Source organism: Stegostoma tigrinum, chromosome 23, assembly GCF_030684315.1.
Source record: "Stegostoma tigrinum isolate sSteTig4 chromosome 23, sSteTig4.hap1, whole genome shotgun sequence".
NCBI lineage: Eukaryota > Metazoa > Chordata > Chondrichthyes > Orectolobiformes > Stegostomatidae > Stegostoma > Stegostoma tigrinum.
The window spans coordinates 50550085-50567020 of record NC_081376.1 but is presented as its reverse complement, the minus strand read 5'-3'; the positions used below and the strand labels follow the sequence as shown (position 1 = coordinate 50567020).

Genomic DNA, 16936 nt, shown 5'->3' with positions numbered 1-16936 from the left:
CTGTTAGCGCCTGAGGGTAAAAATTTGATCCTTGAACTGCTGTCATTCATTTGTTCTAGGGAACAGCATATCGACTTGCCTTGTCTACCTTGACAGAAGTGTTTGTGGGTTTCGAATGTGCCACGTTAGGAACTCTGGGGAGCTTCTGCAGTGCATCTTGCAGGTAATACACACTGCTGCTACTGAATGATGATGGTAGAGAGAGAGTGAATATTTGTGCATGTGGCACCAATCAAGTGGGTTGCTTTGACCTGGATGGTATCAAGCTTGTTAAGTGTTGTTGGAGCTGCCCCCATCAGGCAAGTGGGGAGTATTCCATCGCACTCCTGACTTGTGCCTTGTCAATGGTGGTCAGGCTTTGAGGAGGAGGTGGTGAGTTACTTACTGCAGAATTCCAAGCCTCTCACCTGCTCTTGCAGTACTTTTATGGCTAGTTCAGGTCAGTTTCTAATCAATGGTAACCTCTAGTGTGCTGATAGGAAGAGATTTGGTGATTGTGGTGCCACTGAGTTTCAAGGAGAAATGGTGAGATTTTTTTTGGAGATGGTCACCGCTTGGCACAAATATTACGTGCCATTTGACAACTCAAACCTGGATACTTTCCAGGCCTTGCTACATTTGGGCACAAACTGTTTCATTATAGGCAGATATGCATTTTAAAATTTACCCCTTTACATAAAGCCCCCAAATCCTCCAAAATCAATTTACCTCCGCTTTTTAGCTGTCTTGTCACTTCATGCACATATAACTTGACTGCATAAAAGACCAAGTCAAAAACATTGGTAATACATTGATCCCAATTTTTTCACAAGCATTCAACTGCACAGTGAAAAGCAGCAAAGTTACTTATGGCTTGATTCCCCGCTCAGAAAATTCCAAATATTTTCCACTTTTTTTGAGTAAATGATTCCTTACTGATGTTAATTGAAGTTGGGAATTTTCTCAATTCAGCTGCTGCCATTCAATGCTAACTTCATCAGAAGTGCTTTGGAAATTCTATTTTCTTGTGTAAAGCAGAAATAGCTTTAAGGAATTCTCAGTTTATATTTTTTGGCCTCCGTTGATTAGTTAAATGCAATGTAACAATATGGCTTTAGTTCATCTATACCATTTTATTACAAAGTACACTCTGAGCTTTCCCTTAATTCTCTTTTATTACAATCTCAGCTAATGTTTCTACTGGAATGGACAGATCTCAGAGCGCGAAGCTACAAAGGCTACCCATCTTTAGCACTACACTACGTTAGAACCTAGTTTATGGGAGTACTACTCTTTCAAAACGCCCAGCACAGCATAACACCTTTTCATTGTTCAAGGCCGAATGTGGCCCACATCTCTGACCAACTTGGAAGTAAAACTCCAACGTATAGCCAGGCCTCTGAGGGATCTCTGTGAAGCTCGCTGAAATTACTAACCATTAATCCTCTGACTGGTTGCACTGGGCCCGCAGGACTGATCATGGGCTACTCCACGGAATAATACAGAAACCCCCTGAATGTCCCAATTGGCTGACCAACTATGTCCAAGTACCTGGGCTGATATCAGATGATGCCCCTGACTTACTATATCAGGACCCCTGATTTACAACTTTCTGGCATAAACTGACTGAGGAACAATCTCCTTAGACTTTGAGGAATGGCCATTTGGTTGAAACCCATGAAGTGTGTTTGTCAGGTAAGCTGCTAAAATATGTTATAGATGTGACAATGATGTGACACTATGTTGTACTACATGCCCATCCTCTTTACTGATCATTGTTGGCAACCATAACAAATCTGGTTTTGCGTTCTGCACTAAAAGGCAAGAAAAGATGTAATATTCCCAAATTCCATGGATGCATACAACGTTTCAATAAATTGGAAAAATGCTAATATAACATCCTCATTCAAAAAGTGATGTAGGCAGAAAATAAGAAAGTACAAACCAGCTAGTTTAACATGTTATTGGGAAATTATTAGGATCCATCACCAAAGAAGTAATAACAGGACTTTTGGAACATCAAAATGCAATCCAACAGAGTTAGCATAGTTTTATCAATGTAAATCATGTTTGACAAAGTCGCTAGAGTGCTTTGAAGATTTAACAAGCAATATGGATAGTCAGAATCCTGTAAATGTAGTATATCTGGGCTTCGAGAAGGCATTTGATGACACAGTAAGATCACACAAGAGTAGTTTATGATCTTGGACAGAGGATTGGCTAACCAACAGAAAGCAGAGTCAGGATAAATGGATCTTTTTCTGTCTGGCAAGACATAACTAATGGGGTCCTCGGGCCCAACTATTCACAATCTATATTAATAACAGAATAACAGAAAGGCAGTCACATTTATAGTTGAGATTAAATTGGCTGGGAAAGTAAATTGTTGTGAACAACAACTCTTCAAGGGGTTAAAAATTGTATGCAATACTCCACGTACGGTCTGACACCTTGTGCAGTTGCAGCAACTCTTCCCTACTTTTATATTTAATTCCTTTAGCAATAAATGACAAAATTCCATTTTCCTTCAGTATTACTTGCTGTATCTGCAAAGTAATTTTCTGTGATTCCTGCATGAGGACACCCAGATCCGTCTGCCCTGAAGCACTCTGAAGTTCCCCTCCACTTCAATCATAAGTTGCCTCTGTATTCCCCTGACCAAAATGGAAAACCGCACACTCATCTACATTAAGTTTCATCTGCCAAAGTTGGCCCATTTAATTAACCGATCCATATCCATATGTAAATTTCATGAGAATCTCAAATGGATGATCATTCATGAATGACTCCCCAAACTTCAGAAACAGTACTTTCCCTTACTGCTTTAGCAGAAATAATCATATTATCTGGAATCCTTCCATGTAGCCACAGCATCTTATATCCGGTGTCATTCTGTCTGCTGCTTAATTGTTTTACCAAGCTTTTCAGTTGTATCAAACATGGCAACTTGAGATGAGAGGTAAATGCCAGACTTGACAGAAATTCCCACATCTCAAGATAAATACTTAAATAACGCTTCACGATAGCATTTTATGTCCTTTCTATATAGGGGTGTCCTAAGCTCTACACAGTATTTTGATTATGAACTAATCAGCACGTTTTATGAATAATTTCTTTACACTTGTACTCCAAGAAGCTATTGAGAAAGCCATATTCTAGCCATTTTTATTTTATCTACCTGCACTTGCACAAAGAATTAAATGCCTGAACCCCCGAGATGCACAATTTTCCCAAGTTCATCGATGTTTTTCCATTAAACATGTATTGTATTCTTGTTCTTTTCTCACAAAAGATATTGCCTCATGTTTATTTGCATTAAATTGCATCTGTCACCCGTTTGCATATTCCAACAAGCATTTTGTGTTTGGTCAATTTCTTTTTACATATTTAGGTGTTACATTTAATCCATTTCAAAGCAAAAGGAGCTATTAACTGGAAGAAAGTAATGGAGCAATGTTAGAAGAAAATGGATGATGTTTTTCCAATGGTCAGACTATTACCCTGATTTCTCTGAAGCAGATAAGTGACATTTTAATGTTGCTTTTGTTATGTCATGACATTTGAAATGAGTTTGAACCAGATAGTACACTACTGTTTTTTGTGATACTTCAATGAGCAGGTGATGTGACAAGCAATATCTTGTGCAAGCTATTGAAATGTCTTTCAGTTAAACAGCAATGCATTTTTTCCTTCACAGATGCTGCCAGAACTGCTGAGCTTTTCCAGCAACTTTGTTTTTGATCCTGATTTACAGCATCCACAGTTCTTTTGTTTTTTAAACAGTAGTGTACTATCTGGTTCAAACTCATTTCAGATGTCATGACATGCAAAATCAACATTAAAAAATGTCAGTTATCTGCTTCAGAGAAATCAGGGTATTAGTCTGACCACTGAGGTGAGAAACATTGATAGAATTTGGCTAAAAGGCTGTGAGCAAAAGTACTATAGCGTGAAAATGTAATCTCACATACTACAGGCTGAAGTTATGACATTTACCTATTATTTGGAGGCATTTCTCCAATTGTCAGGTGAATACAGTTAGCTGTGACAGTAAGTGGTGAATGGATTTCCTCTATTCGCCCTTCACATCCCTGCTGCACTTGGCTTCAGACATCCCTGAATCTACCTTCAAATACCAGTATAAGACCTATTGGGACTGAACAAGGTCTCATGTGTGCAGCTGGATGAAACAAAAGGGCCCAAGGGGGGAGTTTGAGTTTTATCTCTCTAAAAGGCACAGTGACCCTCAGGAACAGTATACTGCAAGAGGAAAATCTGCACTCAGGTGCCATAGCTTTGAAATCTTTTCTGACTTCTTACTTACTGAATAGAATAACACATGCTACACGTAGTAAAATAGAAAAAAAAATACCTCCTTTCTCAAATTTCTGCAGAAGATCCAGTCGTTTTGACTTCTCCAGGTTAAAATAGCCATCCTCTTCGTCAGCGCTTTGGAGAAATAGAGGGATGTGCTGGAACACAATCACATGCTTGATTTTTAACTGTTCAGCAGCAGCAAGTTGATTATCCAGCCAAAGATCGTGGGCTTCCTTTAGCTCAGGGCAATTGGAAGAATCTTGAAAAAACTGAGAGTTCAGCACAAGAAATAGCACTCCCCCAACCCAGAAACTGAAGTAGTCATCTCCCCAGTTTTTGCAATATTCGGCAACAGTATCTGGGGTTGGGGAATTTCCTATATCATGGTTGCCACTGGCAAATACCAATGGAATCTTAGGATCAATGCCCATCAGAACATGCTTGAGATCATTTGTTTGCTCCTCACGCAAAGGGTTACCTGAAAATAAAAGAAAAAAAACTGGGATTTACGTGAGTTCATCTTTCCCCGAATTCATACCCATAACTGAGAAACTATCTTGCAAGATTTCCACTCTCAATGCAGTAGATTTCCCATTTTGCGATAGAAATTAATGTCTTCACACGTAATACCCATTGCATCCGTTCTCCAGATGATGTGATCTCATCCGAATTACATAAATGGCTTGCCACAGTGAAAGGCTGTGATCAATGTTTCCATTAATGGTGTACAATCTGATGATGGACTGTACGGTATATTTCATATTATTGCATTGCCTCAAGGGAATATTGGTTATATTACTAACTGTATGTCAGAACACCAATAAGGACTGCCACTGTGTTGCTTTATAAAATATTTTGTTCAACATCACGTATGCCGTGTGCAGATTACAGAACTGTTGTAATGTTGTTAGACTATTTGGTGTAGAAAATATAATAGCATTTACTTAGCAAGTAATTTCAAAATGCACATGAATTGGAACATTGAAATTAAAAATAGTAAATATGTATAATCATGAATAATTACTTTTAAATTACTGAACAGTTTTAAAAAATACTCAAGTAAGATGTGTATTTTATTCTTTTAGTACAGAATGTTGACAGAATACATAAGTAAAAATTAAATCTAACACAGTGAATATGGTGCCTGCTAAAAGATAATTTATGTTTGCTGACAAATTTGATTGCTATCATTCTTAGCCTTCACATTGTTATGGATTTTGTTCCTTTAGCATTTGAACCAAAAACACCAAACGTCAGCTTTTGTGCTCCTGAGATGCTGCTGGGCCTGCTGTGTTCATCCAGCCTCACATTTCGTTATATTAAAAAAGCTGGCTTCTGTTACATAATTGTTATCCCTTGTTTTCCAAAAGTGCCGTTTTAGTTCAGCAAGTATATTTTTCTTGCCCAGGGCTTCAGACAAATGTTTCACCAATTACAATTTTTTTCTAATCAACTAATATTGATTTGTGTTCAAATATTTTTCAACAATTTTAATCCCCAAGTTATTATTAGAAGTTGAAAACCATTACACTCTCCAATTTTAGTGCAAAAATAAAAGTGATCAATTTTTGTTTTAAACTCTTCATCTTCAGATCTGATAACATTTCGTCTCACCAAGTCTCTGGATCTTTTTGGTCCTGCAGCTGCCGGCTTTTCTACTCTTGCATTTCTTTTTAATGTCACTCCCATTGCTCTACCATCTTAAGATAGCCCTAGTCTTATTTTCTAAAAATTCCTCCCAAATCGCATTTTATCTCTCACAACATCTAAGGATCTTCTTCAATCCCATCTTTTCCCATCCCAGGGTTTTGTCACTCTAATTTCTCAATCTGCCGTTTAATGCCCAATGAGAAACTCACAAGTGAGTAGCAAGAGACCTACTTTCATTACCATCTAATTGTTACCTAACCTTGCTTCATTTGCACATTGTTTGCTATTTTCCCAGGCAATGGAGAGCAGCTAGATGGCAAGAATTTCCAACAACGTCTGAGCAGGTACCTGGCATTTGTAGCTTATTGTTTGCTCCTCCAAGCGTGCCCATCCTGATCACCAGTCCCCAACTTCTCCAAGTACATTCCATGGGCAGCAATCACCTGCAACAGCTATCTATGAAGGTTGGTATCACACATGTACCAGCTTCATCACATTATCATGGCACACTCTGGACTCACTTGTACACCACTCACCATTTCAATAGCACACTTTAGAGACCACTGACAGCAGCAAAATCTTTCAGGCAGGGTTATGACATGGTATGACACTAAGCACAAGTAGCCTCTATAGCTTCATTCTTGTAGGTGTCGTTACAATGACAGTTGGTCAGACAGCTGACGATGTAAAGTAGTAATGCATTTACAAATATGACCTTTCATTTCCAATGAAGTATCACTTGTGCCACCTAAGTGCCCTCAGAAACTTTTCTTATTCATTTCCCTCTGACAATATCTGCTGTGAAGACCTATTCCTGTCTGGATACATCTGGTGCACAAGGCTTAATTATGGCACTAGTGGCACAAATCCCCCAGAAGATCCCCGCAACAGTGAGCATTTCCGTCACTTGTCAGTGCAAGATAGTGCAAGTTTAGTGCCATAGGTGTGTGGTGCATTTGTAGGAAAATGAGCATCGGAGGATTATATGACATAAATCACTAGAGCTCTTAGAGAGAAACCCTCCATGAATCTTCACTGAAGCAGCCAAACTGCGGCAAAATTCTGCACTGGAAAATCTTGGATTGTTCAGCCACAATAATGAAGCCATTGGAAGGCGACACAAGGTTTTAACATATGAAAATATAATTTTGGACTGATTTTACAAGAGGAAGGCTGTGGGAGGAAGGATAGGAAAGAAGAAATTTTGTAATGAAATATCTACAGCAGTGCTCCATTAAATGGTCAGCCTAATCATCACCCAGATGAAATAAAATTTACATTTTGCTGTGACACAAAGTTAGTGATCTCAGATTGGTTGTTTTTTATTCACCTAGCCTTGTTCTTCAAAATCTGGTACGGCCCACGGTCAGTTATCACTGAAATCAAACATCACAGAATCATACAATTGGCATACTGTGGGTGGTGGCCACTCAGCCCATCACAGACAGGCATCTGAATGAGCAATCTGCCTAATGGCATTATCTCAACTTCTCGCTGTAACATGTCATTCACTAATAAATCCCTGTTGAACCTGCCTCCACTACAGTAATCAGATGCCGAACGGAAAAAAATACTTTTCTCAGATCACTTTTGCTTCTTTTGCTAATTACTTTAAATCTACAAAAGGCCATGCCACCTTACAATAGGCCTCATCAGCGGGAACCCCAGGCAGCTGCACCCCAGACAACTTCAGGCCCAGCAGGGCCTGTCAATCCGTATAGGACGTACTAGGGGTGCCCCGAGGACCTGTATGGGAAGGGTCACTACCCTGTAGTAACGTGGGAGGCTATCCAAGAACCAATTGTACAGGTTAACATAGAGGGGCAGCAGACTCCAGCGATGATAGATACTGAGGCTACATATACATGCTTACAACTGCATTATGGCTCTCACCTTCCCATGTCTAACAAGTTTGCTAAAACAATAGGGTTCTCGGGGAAATCACAGTTAACTCAATTTACAGCTCCTGTACTATTGGAAATGGATGGCAGGGAAATAGTCTTGTCAATACTAGTATTGAAAGAAACACCAATAAATTTGTTAGGTAGAGATGCCTTGCTAAAATTAGAGGTGTTATTAGAATGTACGCAGCAAGGTTTGAGTGTAGAAAAGGCTAACACACAACTAGTATTGCAGGACGAAAAAGATGCCAGTGTATACTGGATAGGTGACATAGCAGATGACATTCAGAAAATCTGGAAGAAGTGGGAAGCGGAAGTGTTAACAATACTGCCCAGGGCAAAGTCGCCCAGGTCCGAGCAGCATTGTACAGTAATATTTGATGAAGCTCAAGATAAAGATCTAGAAAGAAGGTGCCATCAGGAAGTTAACAAAGTGCAGAGCTGGATGAACATAGCAGGCCAAGCAGCATCTCAGGAGCACAAAAGCTCACGTTTCGGGCCTAGACCCTTCAGAGAGGGGGATGGGGAGAGGGTTCTGGAATAAATAGGGAGAGAGAGGGAGGCGGACCGAAGATGGAGAGAAAACAAGATAGGTAGAGAGGAGAGTATAGGTGAGGAGGTAGGAAGGGGATAGGTCAGTCCAAGGAAGATGGACAGGTCAAGGAGGCGGGATGAGGTGGTAGGTAGGAAATGGAGGTGCGGCTTGTGGTGGGAGGAAGGGATGGGTGAGAGGAAGAACAGGTTAGGGAAGCAGAGACAGGCTGGGCTGGTTTTGGGATGCAGTGGGGGGAGAGGAAGAACTGGGCTGGTTTTGGGATGCGGTGGGGGAAGGGGAGATTTTGAAGCTGGTGAAGTCCACATTGATACCATTGGGCTGCAGGGTTCCCAAGCTGTTCCTGCAACCTTCGGGTGGCATCATTGTGGCACTCATGGAGGCCAATGATGGACATGTCGTCTGAGGAATGGGAGGGGGAGGTGAAATGGTTCGTGACTGGGAGGTGCAGTTGTTTGTTGCGAACAAAGCGGAGGTGTTCTGCAAAGCGGTCCCCAAGCCTCCGCTTGGTTTACCCAATGTAGAGGAAGCCACACTGGGTGCAATGGATACAATATACCACATTGGCAGATTTGCAGGTGAACATCTGCTTGATATGGAAGGTCATCTTGGGGCCTGGGATAGGGGGTGAAGGAGGAGGTGTGGGGGCAAGTGTAGCACTTCCTGTGGTTGCAGGGGAAGGTGCCGGGTGTGGTGGGGTTGGAGGGGAGTGTGGAGCGGACAAGGGAGTTGCGGAGAGAGTGGTCTCTCCGGAAGGCAGACAAGGGTGAGGATGGAAAAATAGCTTGGGTGGTGGGGTCGCATTGTAGATGGCGGAAGTGTCGGAGGATGATACGTTGTATCCAGAGATTGGTGGGGTGGCATGTGAGAACGAGGGGGATCCTCTGGGGGCGGTTGTGGCAGGGGCGGGGTGTGAGGGATGTGTTGCGGGAAATGCGGGAGATGCGGTCAAGGGCGTTCTCGACCACTGCGGGGGGAAAGTTGTGGTCCTTGAAGGATGTGGACAGCTGGGATTTGTGGGAGTGGAATGCCTCATCCTGGGAGCAGATGCGGCAGAGGCGGAGGAATTGGGAATAGGGGATGAAATTTTTGCAGGAGGGTGGGTGGGAGGAGGTGTAGTCTAGGTTGTTCCACAGCAACTGAGTGGTAAGGCAATAATAATAGGAGAGCAGGGAGCGATCTTACAGATAAAACGAAATGAGTTTCTGAATGAATGGTATAGTGTGCCAGGTGCTGCACCTCATGTGACATTATTAGTGAATGAGGGATATCAATCCAAGGACTTAGGGGTTACGTCTGAGCAAGAAGAATCAGTTCAGGAGTGGTATGTGCTGACACCGGGAGTATGGGATTCTAGGGATGGCAGCTACATTAGGGTCATGGCATGCAGCAATATGATAGAGAATGCGAAGGAAGTCACAGTGACCCCCCCCAAAGGAGTATGCCAGTGACAGTAGAAAAGAACAGACAACAGGCTGATCTGCAATTGGATACGTTACCGACTATTTTAAGTCAGGTCATGTTACTGATGTGGGAAAAGTGAAATCAGTTAGACCAGTGGAAGTAAAGGTAAAGCCAGGAGCCAATCTGCCTCAGCGACCACAGCATCCCTTGAAACAGGAAGCGATAGCAGGAATAGCAGCAACAATCCCAGGGCTGCTGGAGTCAGAGGTTCTTATAAGGACAAACAGCCCTTGTAACACCCCTTTGTTACCAATTCTGAAAGCAGATGGAACAAAATGGAGGCTAGTACATGATCTAAGAGCAGTCAACGAGGTAGTGGAGGACTGGCCTGCAGAACTCCCGAATCCGCATACATTGTTGACTAATATACCTCCTCAGGCAGGGAGGTTTTCAGCTGTTGATTTATGTTCTGCTTTCTTTAACATTCCTCTAGCAGAACATTGTCAGTATTTGTTTTGCATTTACCTATGAAGGTCAACAATAGACATACACTAGGATCCCACAAGGGTTCAAGCACTCTCCACATGTCTTTAAACAGACACTGAGGGCAGAGTTAGGAGATCTGTTAATACAGACCACACTGCTACAGTATGTAGATGATTTACTTGTCTGTTTGAACAGTTGGGAACAGTGTGAGCAGGACACCTCCTCCTGCTGAGAAAACTGGCAGATGGAGGACATAAGGTGTCTAGGAAAAAACTTCAGTTTTGTCAGCAGCAGGTTGAGTATTTGGGCAGACTAATCTCAAGGGGTACTAAAGCAATTGCACCTGACCAGATTGAGGCCATTGTTAAAACTCTGAGGCCTGAGACAGAAGGACAGATGATGACGTTTTTGGGTATGACAGGATTTAGCTCAGATTGGATTGAGGGATATGCTGCAGCACTTCTAAGAAAGATGAAGAAAGAAGTGGGACATTCATATTTGAAAGGAATGTTGCAATGGAGTGAGGAGGCAGGGACTACGTTCAATACCCTTAAACGGGCTTTGATGTCAGCCTCAACATTAGCCCTACCTGACTATGACAAGCTATTTCACTTGTGTGTGTCAAACAGATGGGAAGGATACGCTGCTGCAGTACTTATGCAGGAGACAAGCGTAGGAAGGTCTAGGTAACCAACTGCCTATTATAGAACTCGATTAGATGAGGTGGCTCAGGGTTATCCACCGTGCTACCAGGGGCTAGCAGCGGTTTATTTTGCGTATGAAAAAGCATTCTCAGTGACAATGGGATATCCTGTTGCTTTGCACATGCATCACAAGGTAGCAGAACTCTTAGAGAAAGGCAAGTTTGTACTGACACCAGCTAGAGTACTGGCATATCGAATGTTATTGACATTTCCAGATGTGACTATACAGAGGTGCACTACAAAAAACATAGCAGACTATGTTCCAGTAGAAGGTGAAGGGGAGCCTCATGACTGCATAAGGGAAGTGACTACGTTTGCTAAATTAAGGGCTGACCTGCAGTCTGAGCCACAGCCTGATGAGGATAAAGAGGTTCTATTTGTGGATGGCTCTTGTTATAGGGACTATATAGGGACAATGGGAATCATTCAGGATATTCAGTTGTCAGACAGGATCAGTCTCAGTTCAGAACAATTAAGCTTGAGTCGTGTCCACAACCTTGTTCAGCCCCATTAGCAGAAATTAAGGCATTAACATCGGCATGTGAGATGATGGCAGGCAAAAAAGCTGACATATATACTGATTCGGCCTATGCGCATGGAGTATTGTTTGGGGCAGTGTAGAAACAAAGAGGCTTTAAGAAAAGTAATGGGGAACCTAAACAGCTTTATCAACAGATACAAGAGCTAACAGCAGCCATGATGAAACCCAGAGCACTGGCCATTCATCAAGTGCCAGGCACACAGGAAAGGAGACGAAATGGTAATAAAAGGCAATCAGGCAGTCAATGAGGCGACCAGAATAACTTCACGATGCTCTTCAGCTATAATTGCTCCCCAGGTGCAATTAGATCCAGAGCCAACAATAGAGGATCTTATAGACATACAGGGGAGGGCAACCCTTGCAGAACAGACACTATGGAAGCAAAGATGGGCCAAACGTAATCAGAATGGTTTGTGGACCACTGAGAGTGGGTTATGGGTGGTGCCCAGTTCTTATTTCAGAAGCACATGGATTGGATCACTGTGCAAGAGGAGAAGTGATGAGGAACATAAAACGGGATGGTTTCTGGTCACCTTATCTACAGGCCTCAGTGGACTATGTACTGTCGCAATGTGAGGTGTTTGCACAATATAACATCAGGAAGGGGATAACAACCCCCATGGGACACACACCAGTACCTGAAGGACCATTTAAGCATTTGGTGATTGACTATGTGGACATTATAAAGAGGGTAAGAGGAAAGAGATACATGCTGGTGGTGATTGATAGATTTAGCAGGTGGGTTGAAGCAGTTCCATCTAAGGATGTAGGAGCAGCAACGGTCGTGAAGTTTTTGACGAATGAAGTGATCCCAAGGTTTGGTATTCCTTCAGAAATTAGTTCATCCAGAAAGTAGTGAAGTTGGTGCGGCAGGCACTGAGGATTAAGCAGAGGTTTGGCTATGTATATCATCGTCAGTCGCAAGGAATGGTAAAAAGGATTAATGGAACATTAAAAGCTAAATTGAATAAAATTTGTGCAAGTACCAACCTTAATTGGGTCGATGCGCTGTCGCTGCCGTTAATGAGTTATCGCATGCAGACTAACCGCATGACCAATTTAACACCGCATGAGATGCTAACAGGGAGACCGATGCCAGAACACAAATGGAGGGGCCCCTATGAAGGGCCCAGTCTGGAGCAATTGAGTCTAGAAATTGAGATATATGCAGCAACTAACCATGATGCGTGAGTCTATCCACATGCAGAAACAGAAAGAACCAGCGCTCGATACTGAAGAAGGACCTATTAAGCCCGGGGACTTGGTGTACGTACGAGCGTTCTGCCGACGATGGAATGAGCCAAGAGAGGGACCTTTCACAGTGACCAAAGCAACACCCACTGCTGTTCGAGTGGAAGGAAGGACTGTATGGTACGACCTTAATCACTGTACCAAAGCTGTCCCACCGGCACATGCTGACACGGGGGAGGAGGTAAGTGAGAGTGAGGCTGAGGGAAGTGGACAAGAGGAAAGTTCTGAATTAGCACAAGAAGATAGCCCCACACTGTAGTTCCCTGAGCCAGTACAAGGTGATAGTCCTCCAGCCCAAGATTCTGAGTCAGCATGAGGTGATAGCACCCCACACCAGAATTTTGAGTCAGCACAAGGGGACGAGGCTCCACAGCAGGATCCCGAACAAGGTACAGAGACAGACTTTGAGAACACTGACCAATCAGGGAATGATAGCCCTGGGGATGTGGAGGGCAGCCCTTCTCCTGACAATGGGGATGAAGGAGGTATGGGGGAGGCCCCGGTGACCCGCCCTCCAGTGCTGACTGCGGATACTCAGACTTTGGGACTATCAACTTGGATGACCTGGCCTGGTAGTGCTGAGGTTGATTAGGTTGGAGGGCACCGGGAAGGTAGAATTTCTGATCTAGCATCCTTAACACGGATGAGGGCTCGCAATAATCACTGGTATCAGTGGGCAAATTATATGGCTGTAATGATGACCAGACAAGATTGCTTTCTATGCACTAAGGCAACTGTTCATTTTATGTTGTCCCCATGCCATATAATTCAACCACTTGTGACCGGTGGCGAGTGCAACATTCTAGCCGACCCCTTAATCCAAATAATACATCAGTTTATACTCAATTTCACTGCCCCTTCTGGTGTCTCCTTCTTCAAGCCTCCACATTTTATCAACAAACTGAAATGGAAAAGCAACAATTTCGTCGATGGTGCGGCTACAGCACCCCATGGTTCACCAGTAAGGCCAACCACATGTTCCCTATGACAGCTTTTAAAATACAGGAGGGACTGAGTTTTGAGTGCTTCCAGCGAAATGGTTCTCGATCAGTAGGCTATTTTACAGGGTTCTGTGGGAATACAATTGAAATTGAGGTAGAAACCACATTTGGGCTGTTTCAAGTTCTCAACTTATTCCACTGGCAGACACATGTTGGCTATGTGCTAAGAAAGGAGGGCTGCGTCCAACTCTACCCATAGACTGGAGTGGCAGCTGTGCCCACGTAATGCTTCTGCATGAGGTTGCTATGTCACCGCATGCCCGGTTTGGCACATCAACACAGTCTGCCATATGCCACTCCAAACGGCGATATGTCCCTGACCCTGATAGTATAGGGCAGCCCAGAGGCATCCCTAATGAATTCAAGGCTCGTAATGAGATCACTGCAGGCTGGGAAGCTCTTATACCGGTGATAGGAATTAGTAAGAACGCTGAATGGATTAATTACATTTATTACAATCAGCAAAGATTTATTAATTATACTGATGCTGCCCTTGAAGCCTTGGGGGAACAACTAGATGCCACCACTAGAATGACATGGCAGAACAGAAAGGCTATAGATTGGATACTAGCTGAAAAAGGCAGGGTTTGTGTGATGTTTAGGCAACACTGTTGTACCTTTATACCAAACAACACCAGCCCCGGAGGTTCATTCACTAAAGCAGTGGAGAAGCTGAAGAACTTAAGGCAGGAACTGAAGGAAAATGCAGGGTTTGGCCATCAGGCCTTTGACTGGCTGAATAATGTATTGGGAGCATGGGCAGCATGGTTCCTTAGGATAGGAATTATTATAGGTGCTGTGTTACTTGTTGCCTTTGTGCTTTTCCTCTCGTTAAGTCTTTTCTAGTACGCATTACTACACGGCAGCTGGTGGCTATCTCGTCGATCGCTGGACACACCTTTTCATATGACTGGAAATCACCATGCTACTACTACAATTCAGCATTCGCATCGGTGCAGGAAACATATCCGACCGCACCTCCTGCAATTGAAGAATGCGCGAGCAGTAGAATGTAAGGGGCCTTGAGTCTTCTTCCCTGTTCTAAGCAATTACAGGACAGGTTTTTGGCTCAGAAGACCCCAGGGCAGAGGAGGAACCCAGTAAGGAGCAGACTCTGAAATTATCTGGTCCACATTGAAACCTGGTGAACCTTGATTGGAATCCAGAGATCTATACTTGTTGGTTTCCTTCGCTAGGTGAGATCTGTAGGTCTCAAAGGGGGGAATATGGAAAATAAAATGTGAACACTGGCAGAATAGTAAGAGGCTGTAAAAGGCTACCTCAGTCAAACAACTATACATTAAGCATGTGATAATGGGAACTGCAGATGCTAGAGAATCCAAGATAATAAAGTGTGAAGCTGGATGAACACAGCAGGCCAAGCAGCATCTCAGGAGCACAAAAGCTGACGTTTCGGGCCTAGACCTCTCTGATGAAGGGTCTAGGCCCGAAACGTCAGCTTTTGTGCTCCTGAGATGCTGCTTGTCCTGCTGTGTTCATCCAGCTTCACTATACATTAAGCATAATGTGACAGGAAGGGGAAACAGGACAAGGGTCAAAAGTCATTAAACTAGCTCAGCACAGTCAACTATAGTATACACAGTCGAGTATAGATAAGCATAGAACAATGGTTGTATGATTAGATTAGTCAAGTAGACTAATTAGGTTAGGCACCCGTACCAGCATGTTTAGGGTGAATGCGACATGTGACAGATAAGATAAATACTAGTATGAGGTAGTGAGGCCACTTTAGGGTTGAAGACCATTGTGGCAGAGATAGCAGTAAACATCTAATTATAATAGAATAAATTAGAGATAAGTCTGAAGCAGAGAAACCATTGTGGCAAGATATAGTCATTATATTATGAATTAAGTAGAAGAAGAAAAAGACCAAAGTGGCAGAAGTAGAAAGATAACACAAACTAATGCCATTGGGTTGCTGCAAGATAACTCGGACTAACACGTTTGGGCATGCTAATAAGCTTAACAAGAGCACAATAACGCAATGATATCAGAAACGTAAGCCCAAAAGACTCGGGGGCATTCTAGAAATGCTTCTGGATTGTCACGGCTTTTATTTGCAAATAAAGGATCATCTTCTTGAGGAACTCTCCGCATCTCCGGGTGTTTTTCTACCACAGTACCATTAAGAATTTTTAAAAAATGTTTGTCTTATCTGCATGGAATAGCATAAAACATGTTTTCCAGATGTTCCATTATAACAGTTGATTTCATCCAATATGATACATTATAGCGGAATTCAGCTCTTTTGACAACACAGTAATGTTTCTGTTTAACAATGAGCAACATTTCCATGGTTCATGTATTAGGAGGTGGAAAGCCTGAATAAGTAATTCAATAAGAATATAACCTTCCAATTAAGAAAATATTGCAATTTGAGGCAGCACAGTGGCTCAGTGGTTAGCACTGCTGCCTCACAGCGTCAGGGGCCCGGGTTCAATTAGATCCTCGGATGACCGTCTGTGTGGAGTTTGCACATTCTCCCCATGTCTGCGAAGGTTTCCTCCAGGTGCTCGGGTTTCCTCCCACAGTCCAAAGATGTGCAGGCTTGGTGGATTGGCCATGCTAAATTGGCCATAGTGTTCAGGGATATGTAGAGTAGGTGGGTTACAGGGGAATGGGTCTGGGTGGGATGCTCTGAGGGTTGGTGTGGGCTTATTGAGCCAAAGAGCCTGTTTCCACACTGTAGGGATTCAATAAAAAAAACTTTTATACGCTTTGCAAGTGGAATGGTGTGAGAAAATGGCAAAGTTACATGGATAATCTAATTACTATTACAGAAACATAGCTGCATGGGATGAAGACTGGGAAATGAATATTCAAGCACACTCAGCGTTTAGGAAGAACATACGAGAAACATAATGGAGGTGGTATTACACTGATAATAAGGATGGGATGGGCACATTAGAAAGGATGAAACCTAGATTGTAAGAACAATATTTGCAATCTGTTTGGGTAGAGCTAGAAAATAGCAAAGGGAAGCAGACACTGGCCACCAAATAGTAGTGGTAGAGTAGGACCATGGCATGAATCAGGAGTAGAGAGAATCATACAGTATGGGCAACACAATTATCATGGGTGACTTTAATCTGCATATAGACTACATAATGTACTGGAGCTTGGACAGA

At 42.8% G+C, this 16936-nt stretch overlaps 1 protein-coding gene across 2 annotated transcripts in view; it reads right to left on the bottom strand.

Moving 5' to 3' along the window:
• Positions 1–16936, bottom strand: part of cpped1 (calcineurin-like phosphoesterase domain containing 1) — a 185075-nt gene that overhangs the window by 65912 nt on the left and 102227 nt on the right. For both annotated transcript variants that reach the window (XM_048552671.2, XM_048552672.2), the window contains exon 3: positions 4352–4774. In XM_048552671.2, the coding sequence (XP_048408628.1) occupies positions 4352–4774 (423 nt within the window). The remainder of the gene's footprint in view (positions 1–4351; positions 4775–16936) is intronic.